General features: G+C 41.7%; 1 protein-coding gene across 1 annotated transcript in view; it reads left to right on the top strand.

Annotated features, from left to right (window-relative positions):
* The window catches only part of dner (delta/notch-like EGF repeat containing), a 95,647-nt gene that overhangs the window by 62,252 nt on the left and 21,158 nt on the right, over positions 1 to 12,237 (top strand). Inside the window, exons 4-6 of the mRNA XM_034098155.2 lie at positions 4,936 to 5,099; positions 8,907 to 9,055; positions 11,368 to 11,521. Coding sequence (XP_033954046.1) covers positions 4,936 to 5,099; positions 8,907 to 9,055; positions 11,368 to 11,521 — 467 coding nt within the window. The remainder of the gene's footprint in view (positions 1 to 4,935; positions 5,100 to 8,906; positions 9,056 to 11,367; positions 11,522 to 12,237) is intronic.

The raw sequence follows: 12,237 nt of genomic DNA, 5'->3' as shown, positions 1-12,237 counted from the left end.
ATGCACCACTTGGAATTGAAGCAGTGACATCGATTTAGAGGCTGATGCTAATGTTACGAAGCTGTTTCACCCCAAAGGAGCTGAAGAGGGCTTACACATTCAAGCATATTACGCAACAATATCAACACTGATGCCTAAGTAATACTCACGAGAATGTACCTGCTTTTGGGTAATATTCTCCTTGATGTCATTGATTTGAAATATTAATGATTCATAATAACTGACTGATTACTTCAATAGGTAAAGCAATTGATTAAAATACCAACACAATTGATTTGAATCAATCAAACCGCTTTCGTTTCATTCCTTTTTATGTTTAATGTCTGTTTCCCTATATCTTGTCTTAATATTTGTCCTTGTGGATGTTGTAAAGGGAGCTACTGTGGTGCAAGACGAATGACATACTTTATCTGACAATTAAAGGTAGGGTAGGTAAGAATGGAGCTCGAGTGCGCTAGAATGTGAAAATACACAACCGGAAAAAATCTGCCCCTTCCTTCAGAGTTCCTCACAGAGCCCCTCCTCCAACACACGAACGCGCACATGACCAATGAGGGCACGAGATAAGTTTGTGCCCAGGTGGAAGGCTGACAGGCAGGTAGGCCATCCAGTTACTTTAGCCGGGCCGGCTCAGAGGATTGGTTGTGCTTTTTACAGCGCCACGGCTTCCACAGATGACTTTTTTTTAAGGATTTTTTGTCAAAGCACTTCAGATATTCATTGCTCTCGGGATGTTAAGAGCATTCCATGGAATATAACAAAAAGTGTATCTCGAGCCAGTTTCTGAAACGTATTACTTCCACCACCTTTAAGCAGTGGTGGAAGTAAAATAAGCAAAAATACTAAACTGTAAAAACACTCTGTTAGTAAAGATTATTTAACAATAGTTTTTTGCACAATTTAAATCTATTCTAGTTAGACCTCAACGATGGAACTATGATCAGCAGAGATGGCCGTGACACGGGACCTTTAAAGTGGTTTTATAATGCACAAAAATGTGTGAAACTATCAGAGGATTTTGCAAATGTCTTCAGTTCAAATGATCAGTGACTGCTCATAGCTTCACCTTCACACTCAGCTTCCTTTTAAATGTAACATTTTATCACGGGCAATTCACCTTTGATGCTCCAACTTACCTAAAATCTCTGCTTTTATGTGAACTGTGGCCAGCACGCCTTTTCTAAGGATCTGAAATTGGCTCAAGTTTTCACTTTTAAGACTCTTAATGGCCACTTTATGGATACAGTGATTACCAATGTATCTCTGTTAGCTCCTGTATTCAATCTTCCAGTAATAGATCAAACAGCTTGAGGTCTGTTTCCACTTGCCAACCATCAAATACATTAATTAACACTATCAAATGTATAACACGTATAATGCCTCAGCTATATTTAATCTTCTTGACTGTAAAGCTCCTTCAGCTTCATCATGAAAAACACTGCAGAGGTAATAATAATAATTATTGGTCTTTTTTTGCAGGCATTCATTAAAGCTGTTGCACGTAGGTCGAGAGGACAATGACTTTTTTTATAAACATGAGAGATATTATTTCAGACGTGGGTGTGAGGTTAGCGGGGCATTTAGTGGGATTTAATCAGCGAGGAGCCTCTTTGAATCAGAATCGTTTTTATTACCCAGTGAGTTCACACGAGGAATTTGCTTTGGTCTAAATGGTGCATACAAGGACACAGAGAGAAGAATGCGGTGTTTTGTCCTCTTTAAAGGTCCCCTATTATACTGTGTTCATCAATATATTATAGGTATACAAAACATGTCTCTGAAGTGTTTGGCTCCAAACACCAAACAGATCATTGCAGCATTACCCATAATCCCCTCTGTTTCAGCCCTGTCTGTTACTTTAGATCAGTGGTCACCAACCTTTTTAAGCCCAAGATCACCAACCTCGACCGACCTCGACCTCGGTGAAAGGCGAGATCTACCTATTGCAGAATTGAGTGAAAAAGACGGCCCAGACAGTGCTTCCAATTTGAGGCCTTTTATATAGGCTTGCATCTGAATTACTGTTACAGTGAAGGCTCCATAATCAGCTCACGGCATATAGGCAGGGGTAAAGTGCTATTTTTTATGAGTGGGGGGCGGACGTCACCTCCTCTAGGTCGGTCCTCACCTCCTCTAGGTCCTCACCTCCTCTAGGGGGTTCCGGGGGCATGCTCCCCCGGGAAGATTTTTTTTTAAATATTGAAGTTAAAAGCATCAATCTGGTGCACTTTGAGAGCAACATGAGGAGATCTATGGATACATTTCTCAACACCCAGATGAAACAGAACTGTGAACAGATTTACTTTTTCTTTATGGATATTTTACAAATCACTCCCCTTTCAAACTGTATTCTTGTTTTACTGCCATATAGTATTTCTATTTCATGCCTGTTTTTCATTTATTCTCTTATTGTTTGTATAGCTATAATGATCATATGAAGGTGTGCCTCGGAAATAATCTTTTGAATAATTTGTGACAAAACCGTTCAAAGACCGTTCACAAGACAACACATCGTTATGACATCATAAAGTGGCCAAAATCTGATCAGCTCATTTTCAGACAGGTTTTTATAGAAATGGATCAAAAATAGAGAGAATCTTTGTTCCTGAAACTTTCAGAGTCTCTTTCCACAGAGGGGACACATGGTGATGTAGAAGAGACATGAAGAAGAGGGGACACATGTTGATGTAGAAGAGACATGAAGAAGAGGGGACACATGTTGATGTAGAAGAGACATGAAGAAGAGGGGACACATGTTGATGTAGAGGAGACATGAAGAAGAGGGGACACATGTTGATGTAGAAGAGACATGAAGAAGAGGGGACACATGTTGATGTGGAAGAGACATGAAGAAGAGGGGACACATGCTGATGTAGAAGAGACATGAAGAAGAGGGGACACATGTTGATGTAGAAGAGACATGAAGAAGAGGGGACACATGTTGATGTAGAAGAGACATGAAGAAGAGGGGACACATGTTGATGTAGAGGAGACATGAAGAAGAGGGGACACATGTTGATGTAGAAGAGACATGAAGAAGAGGGGACACATGGTGATGTAGAAGAGACGTGGAGAAGAGGGGACACATGTTGATGTAGAAGAGACATGAAGAAGAGGGGACACATGTTGATGTAGAAGAGACGTGGAGAAGAGGGGACACATGTTGATGTAGAAGAGACATGAAGAAGAGGGGACACATGTTGATGTAGAAGAGACGTGGAGAAGAGGGGACACATGTTGATGTAGAAGAGACATGAAGAAGAGGGGACACATGTTGATGTAGAAGAGACATGAAGAAGAGGGGACACAAGTTGATGGAGAAGAGACATGAAGAAGAGGGGACACATGTTGATGTAGAGGAGACATGAAGAAGAGGGGACACATGTTGATGTAGAGGAGACATGAAGAAGGGGGGACACATGTGGGGACATGGGGACATGAAAAAGTTGATTTTGAGTAATAGGTGATCTTTAAATAAAAAGAACAAATAAAAGTACTATTCTAAAACCTGCTCTCTCTCACCACCCGGCTGCCTCTCGGCTGTGAGAGCGGTGACTCGGCTTCGTGTTTGATGTCTGCTCGGCGGGATGGCAAATGTTAGATCTCAGTGTCTCTCGCAGAAACATGGCCCTCATTGTTCTTCTCCTCCTCGGGGCCCAGCAGGGGGCCGGCTGCTCTGCTCTCATGTTCACAGATGCAGCGCTACGCCTCCTCAAGAGCGCTCTGAGTAGTTGTTTGTCTAGCTATGTACTTTTATTTTGTCAATACGTATACATTTAGAAAAGGTACACATATATTTAAGTCAGATGCAGCAATTTTGTATCTCTTAAAACTAATAATAATAACATTTATTATTAAAAGTCAACAACAATATACCAGCATTGTATATCGGCCATCAGCCCCCTGCTCTCATATCAGTCAACCACTACATTTTGTACTGAGCTCCTGATGGATGATAGGCTCCGACACACTGGCTGTATTTCACAACTCGTGTTCATCATTGCTCAACCCCTTACCCATAATGCCTTGTTGGGCAAACAGGAGGAGCGTCCTTAAATCATCCGCCGCGGTTCAAACACAGGACCTTTAATTCATGTTTGAGATGCCGAGCAAGGTGATGCTATTGTTCACTCGCGATATATTATTGGTGCCGTTTGAAGCTGTCCTAATATTTTACGCATGTTTCTGGTAATATCCATTATTTAAACAGTGAAGTAAATGTGTTGCAATATTCCAGTTTTGATGAAAATGTTGATATTTAAAGTAGGAAATACTGATATAATTGTAATGATATACATATGATAATATTGTGTTTGCAGTTGTAGGGACATTTTTTACTGGATATCTTTCCACATCCTTACACCAGTATTTTAAGTTTAATACATTCTCAAAAAAACACAATGCACAATAAATAAGGTCAAAGTTTGTTAAGTAATTTGCGATAAACATGTCCTTTAAAATGTTTCATAGATATGATGATAATACCATTATTGGAAATTATTTTTGTCCACAATAATCATGAAGTGAGAATCTAGCTCAATTCCAATCCCAACTGTTGTACTGTCACCAAGTGAAAAGAGATCATGACAACTGTCTGACTGTTCTGAATTTGTAATTTGGGCTGAACTCAGGGCCGTCCCTGGCCAACATGAGGCCCCACGCAAAGATATATGATGAGGCCCTCTGTTTCGCGAGCGTGGACGGGGGGTGCTAGTGGAGCCTTGCAGCGGCGAAACCGTGCCGCGCCACACTAATTGCGCCGCATAAGCGCATTTTCGGCTCAGTTGAGGCACCCTCCGCAAGGTGAAGCCCCACACAGTCTGCATGACGGCCCTGGCTAAACTTTATAAAAGCCCACAATGTTAAGATTTTCTTTGTGATTCTCCTGAATGTCCTCTCTTCATCCCTCCCCTGCTTTTTGTTCTCCCCCTCTAGGGTGGTGGTGAACGCCAGTGGAGCTCCAGTTCTGTGGCGTGTGAATGAAGACGGTTTCCTCCGTTCCTCCATTTTGAACGGCACTACCATATGGTTCCTGCAGGGCGCTGACGGACTGGTGGTGCCGGACCACTTCCTGCCCCTGGGGCAGAACTACTTCCTCAGTAAGACGTTGTGCATATTCAACACATTTTAAAAAACTGTATTCATATCAAGCAAAAATATCCAGGTCTGGAAAGGTAATGCTATGTGGATGTGTCTTAAATCTGCATTTTGTATAATAGCCAGCAGGGGGCGACTCCACTGGTTGCAAAAATAACTCAGATTGTCTGGAAGACTACGAGAAAAATCACCCAACTTCTCACTGGAATTATCATCTCAGAAAACATTTTCCTGACAAGTTTTTTGTGTCAATCTCTAGTTTGAAGTCTTCTTCAATACAGCATAATGTTCATTTAGCAATTGATGGTCCTATTTAGAGTAACAATAGGCGCTTTCACACCGGAGTACTTTTCCCAGTATAGTTCTGATATATTTACGAAAAGGTGCGTTCACACCAAAAAACCCCGGAACTAGAACTTAGTTCATCAGAACCTTTCCACCCCCTTTTCCGTCCCTGCTAGAGAGCAGGTAATTTCGTGGGAGAAAACGGTTCCCATTTCTGATTGGCTGGGCGGATTGCAAACCACGCCCCGTAAAACTCCAAATAAGTTTTGTGAAGCCGCCATTTTATTATCCTCACATTAGCATTATTAGCATTAGCATTAGCCCAGCATAGAAACGCAGAGAGACTAACTTATGGCAACACAAAATAAAACATGGGAGCGGTGGAGATGAGGAGGTGTCGGCGTTCTGGCGATTTACTCGGAAGGCTTCAGTAGAAGCTGCTGGGAGTCCCAGCAGCTTCTACTGAAGCCAGTCCCCAACTCCGGGGACTTCCAGCCGGGGACTCCGGGTGGCAGTATACGCCGTGAAGTGGTTTGCGGCCTGCCAGTAAACCCAAAGCAGAAGAAGAAGAAGTGACGTCAGTGGCTTCATTTGCCTAATCCTCCCTCAGGGACTTATTCCGGTGTGAACGCGATCTGTACTTAGAACTCTTTAGTTCTCATGAACTAAGTTCTCATGAACCTTTGTGGGAAAAGTACTGCAGTGTGAATGCGCCTCTTGGTGTGAAAGCACCTATAGACAATACATCAGGGTAGGCTTTAGGGTGGGGCTACCTTTTCGATTGAGTGGCTACACGATGTTGTCAAGTTAGGGCGGTCTTTAAAGGCGTTGAATTCAAGCTATAAATAAGCCTTTAATTGGTTTTGTGTTCAACAAATATTTTAAAAGTCGCAATTTACATTATTTTTTTTACATAATGCTTCCCACATTAATGTCAAGCAGATCCGGATAGTGGAGAAAAGTCTTTAAAGTTAATATTTTTCCACATTGAAGTTTGCTTTGCTCCTTGTGTCACCTCTGGTTCCAAAAAACAAGATGGTGGCCACCAAAATGGTGACCAAAATCGAGTCTTCAAAACCATTTTCCGCAACATCCCACTGACTGTTCTACTTCATCAAAGTGTGAACGTGTGGGTAAAAGGCTGTGGTATTTAAAACTTTTAAATGTTACGCATAATGTATATTTTGAATAACACTTAATTTACTACTTTATTGAATTTGTTCACCCATCAAGCATCGACAAACTATTAAGGAAATGCCTCCAAAAAGCAAATTTACAACTGAGCCAAACAAATCCTCTAAGGATTAATGAATTTAAATAAATGGTATTAACTGCATTTATTCCTGACATGACATTGGGGAGAATCGAACATTTGCATATCAGTCAGAATATTTGATTTGCATATTAGAAAAAACAACAGATATTTATGCTGATATTCCATCTGTGTTTTAAAACCGAGCTACACACAAACAGATGTCGTGAGGAGCTAAGTCGCACCATCGTGCCAAAACATGGTGTGAGTCCCTATCTGTGACAGAAAGGCTGTTTAACCTTGTGTGTGCTCGACATACCTGATGCTGCTTCACTAAGCTGTGACCTTGACATGTCGTCTAACTCTGTGTGCCTCTGCATCGCCTGGGAAAATACAGAGAAGGGAAGAGAGGGAGAAATGACATTGGGGAGTTAAATCAGAGGGGTGGAAGGAGAGAGGAAGAGTCAGATAAGAGGAAACGAGAAGAGATGGAGTGACAGAAAGGGATGAGAGAGAAGGACAGAGGGAAGTGAAGGTCAAACAGCAAGAGGAAGATGGGGGGAGGAGGGAGGAGCGTTGACATGACATTTCCTTCCTTTTACGTCACTGTGTCTGAATGTGCCGAGCGGTGACTCTGCAAGGCCACCGCTCGGCACAAGTTTTTCTGTCTGCCCCCTGATTGGCTGAGGATATTGCGTCGTCAAAGTCTCGTCATCTGTGTTCTCGCTGCTCATTGGCTCGCATCAGGCTCTTAAAAAGTGTCCGTTAATGTTCACTATGAGGCTATTTTTATCCCGTGTAGCTGTCAGGTTTGATTGAAGATGTTATCTGAGGTGTTCTGAACTTCTAGATCCAGAGAGACGAGACGGAGAGGCTTGGACTCTATTTTAGTCACACAGCTACCTGCATCAGTTCTGCAACACTTTTACACACGTGGTAATTGCTTCGTTGGCAGCAAGGTGTACTTTATAGGCAAAGAGTCATTAAATATCTGTCCTAAAATCACAGACTGTATGAAATAAATGGTTGTAGTCACAGGGACGTAACCCATTGTTTTGTAGACGATGGTTTTGAAGCTTTAAGTCTGTCTTTTTGTCCGTCGCCATCTTGTTTTTCTGTAACAAGATGGTGACACAAGGACAAAAGTACGATTAAATATTTAACAACACATTTGTAGGCAACAAAATGTTACAATTCATGTTTTAAAACACAGAGAGCTTTCTGACCTGTAGCCCCGCCCTAAAGCATAAGCTATTTTATTATCTATTTTACTCTAAATGGGAAAATTATTTACAAAATGAGAGGCATTCTGTATTGAAGAGGACTTGATACTAGCAAATATCATACAAATGTTTTTTTTTAAAGGTAAAACATCAAATAATAAGTAGGGGAATGTGTCTCATAGACTACAGCATAACCTGCTTTATTGTCAATTTTGCTTTAAATATACATTTTAATTGCAAAATGAACATTCTGATGAATTGCAAACATATTCCAGCTAGAGATTGAGACCATAAACTCATCAGGAAAATGTTAACTGGGATAATAAATCAAGTCAGAAGTCGGGTCATTTTCTCATAGACTTCTATACAATCCGACATCTCTGCAACCAGGTGAGTCGCCCCCTGCTGGAGATTAGACAGAATGCAAGTAAAGGCATTTTATCATCAGTTGTGATGTGATTGTGATGATCAGGTTGTGGCTTGCCTACAGCATGGGTTAATCTCAACTATGTTTATTTGAATAAATATCTCTCTTCTTTAATAAAAAGCACATTTCAAAATTATGTCGGATTGCAAATCATTATAATAAACCTCTCGCATTCGGTCAATATTTCTCCCCACAAAGATATGGGGATATTGTTTTTAACCCTTAGATGCACGAGTGACTTCTATTTAGTATTATATTTTGGTTCACACTAGAAATATTTTATATTTCATTTTTCACTATTTATAATTTTAGACATTTTCTTTACATTTTGAAAAAAAGCTTTGTCCCATAGGATCCCATAGGAAATGCATGCGGGTCATTTTTGACCCACTTATGGAAGCTTTAGTAATTTCTTAAAATGTAAATTAAAAATGTGAATGGCGTGATATCCAAAACATGTTTTTTGAGGAATAGCTGGAATATGAAATGATAAAAAATGTAAAACCACCTCACCGGGTCAAAAAAGAGCCACTTATGCATCTAAGGGTTAATCATGCCAATGCAGGACATACTTTTAAAACATAATGAGTGAAGAAAATATAAAAGGCCTGTTCTGTTGTAGGTGTGTTGCGCGTGGGCACCCCCACAGCCCCGGAGGTCACGCTGCGTCTCAACCTGACGGTGAAAGCAAGCAGCTGCGTGGAGCCCGGCAGCAGCTTCAGCGACCCTCAGTGCTCCGGGAAGGGAAAGTGCATCACGCAGCCCTCTGAGGTGAGGCATCAAGTGGCTACTTTGAGCAAGGCACTTTTATTTAGATAATACCTTTCAACACAAGGCAATTCAACGTGCAGCAGAAACACATTATAACATGGCATTTAAAAACAGTCAAAGATAATAAACAAACTAATATAGAATCCTGCAGTATTATTTCATACTTTGATTGGAAATCTATTAAGTTAAAGATAAGATAAGATACTTTATTTGTTTCCAATGTGGGAATTGTTTTCGTCACAGCAGCTCTTCTTACCCCTCCTGTTGTCTTCGGTCAAATCTGACCGATTTACTACTTTCATCAATCATAACTTTTTTGTTTTACGTTCGATTGCATCAAAGCTTTATGAAATCCTTCACAGTAGACATTTGAATATATGAAATTGCTGATCACCACTTTCATTGACACACACACACACACACACACACACACACACACACACACACACACACACACACACACACACACACACACACACACACACACACACACACACACACACACACACACACACACACACACACACACACACACACACACACACACACACACACACACACACACACACACACACACACACACGCCAACTTGACACATTTCCCGCTCTTATGTGCCCCTCCCCCCACATGGATCACACCTGGCACACGCAGTACATGTTCAATGTCTGTTCTGTGTATATTTACTGCAGTGTTTCATGTACACCAGTAGTCTGATACAATATGTACAGTTTGAAAGGGTGTTAAATGAAATGTGGTGATGATTAATGTTTTTGTGTTAATGTGATAGCAGTTAAAACAGGACCGGTCACATTTGACCGCGAACACCAAAGTAAGGGGGGGGGACACACACACGAAGACAGTAGGAGGGTTAAACAAGGCATTGCACAAAATGTGAAAATTAAAAGAAGAATGACATATAAACATCTCAAAAATAAAACATAACACAGAACTTAAATGAAAAAATATATACATCATGACAGTGATAGAGGCAGTGAGTCCTCAAATAGAGGTGTATGTGGTAAGGAGACACATCGAAATTCAAAATAAAGCATCCAAATACTTGCAGTAAAATAATATACAGTTTTTCTTTCAGTCAAGATTCGCTGTTTTGCACAAGCGATATTTCAAACACCTGATATTGTCGCTGCAGCTTCATCAGTGCGTCCAGCGATGCCTTTTTGCCATTATTTACAAATGTATAGCAGAAAAATAAATACATCTTCTTCCTGGGATTCACTTAAAGGTGGGGTAGGTAATTTATTTCAGAAACACTTTTTGTTATATTCCATGGAATGCTCTCAACATCCCGATAGCAATGAATACATAAATAAAAGTCATCTGTGGAAGCCGTGGCGCTGTAAAAAGCACGACCAATCATCTGAGCCGGCCCGGCTAAAGTAACTGGATGGCCTACCTGCCTGTCAGCCTTCCATCTGAGCACAAACTTATCTCAAATGTTATCATTGGTCACGAGCGTGTTCGTGTGTTGGAGGAGGGGCTCTGTGAGGAAGTCTGAAGGAAAGGACAGATTTTTTCCGGTTGTGTGTTTTCAAATTCTAGCGCACTCGAGCTGGTTTCTCCAAAATGACATACCCCACCTTTAACAGACACTTAGAGCTTTGGACAAATGTCATGTAAAAATCAAAAGAACAAAAGCCAGTCCCACATATGACAGACGTTGCATTCATTATCTAGTTGGGCGGTGGTGGCGAAGTCGATAGGGACTTGGCTTGGCAACTGGAAGGTCACCAGTTCAAGTCCCGGCAAGACCAAGTGCTACCGAGGTGTCCCTGAGCAAGGCACCGTTCCCCACACTGCTCCCCGGGCGCCGTTCAAAATGGCAGCACACTGCTCCTAACACTAGGATGGGTCAAATGCAGAGAAACAATTTCCCCACGAGGGATTAATAAAAGTCCATCTTAACATCTTAGTTAGTTTAGTTAGTCTAGCCCCCTTTCGGATAAAAAAAAAAACATGCACATTAAACCAAAAGACATGGAGTAACTCGCTGGACATGCTTGAAAACTATGCAAACACTAATGAAGGGAGTGTTTTGCGGAGATCATCTAATGGTTTCTGTCTTTAAGCTCGGCTCCTCGTTATCTCTCGCCTCGCCTGTCACTGCTTCTTGTTACTGCGCCGTTATATTTCTGAATCACTTTATAATCAGCAGTCTCATTATTCCATTTCACAAGTTTCTCTTTCTCCCATTGTCTCACCTTCATGGCTCATTGATTTGATGTGTGTGTGTGTGTGTGTGTGTGTGTGTGTGTGTGTGTGTGTGTGTGTGTGTGTGTGTGTGTGTTTTGCAGAGTACTTTCTTCTGCGAGTGCGAGGACGGCTACACTGGAATCTTTTGCGAAGAATTTGACGCCTGCCACCGCCGGCCCTGTCGCAACAACGGCACCTGCACTGACGTGAGGCAGGGGGGGGAAGGAAGGAACTTCACATGCACCTGCCCACCAGGTGTGTGTGTGTGTGTGTGTGTGTGTGTGTGTGTGTGTGTGTGTGTGTGTGTGTGTGGCCTAGCATTACTATACTTGTGGGGACCTACATCTGTTTACATAGTCACGTGTGGGGACTCGCCTCCCTTATGGGGACAAATTGGAGGTCCCCATGAGGGGGATCATTAATTTTAGGGTGAAGACTTGGTTAGGGTTAGGGTTAAGATAAGTCTCCAGGAAATGCATGTAAGTCAATGTAATGTCCCCTGAAGTGATGTATACAGTGTGTGTGTGTGTGTGTGTGTGTGTGTGTGTGTGTGTGTGTGTGTGTGTGTGTGTGTGTGTGTGTGTGTGTGTGTGTGTGTGAAAGATATCACTGGTCCCCGGCTTGATCTTCCACCTCAGGATCCATGTATCTGTGATCCTCTCCAGAATGGAAGGAGTCATCACATACAGAGCATCAGCTAGTTCCTGAGCAGTGTCCTTCACATGCTGATATCAAGAGAGGGAGTTACACAGTCACAAGATGGAGGAACAGAAAGCAGTATCAATGTTTACTTCAGATTAGCTCCACGTCAGAAATGAGCATGCTTGATGTCTCTCTCCATAGAGGCTGAATCATCATGTTAATCACATAGCTATCATCTGCCTCAAACAGTCCTGATGCTCTTCTCGGTAATCAAGCATCCTTTGTTATCAAGTTACTCTCATACTGGAAGAGGACATTCAGGATTTTCC

Source organism: Pseudochaenichthys georgianus, chromosome 13 (assembly GCF_902827115.2).
Source record: "Pseudochaenichthys georgianus chromosome 13, fPseGeo1.2, whole genome shotgun sequence".
Classification (NCBI taxonomy): Eukaryota; Metazoa; Chordata; class Actinopteri; order Perciformes; family Channichthyidae; genus Pseudochaenichthys; species Pseudochaenichthys georgianus.
This window is presented reverse-complemented; position numbering and strand designations above follow the sequence as displayed.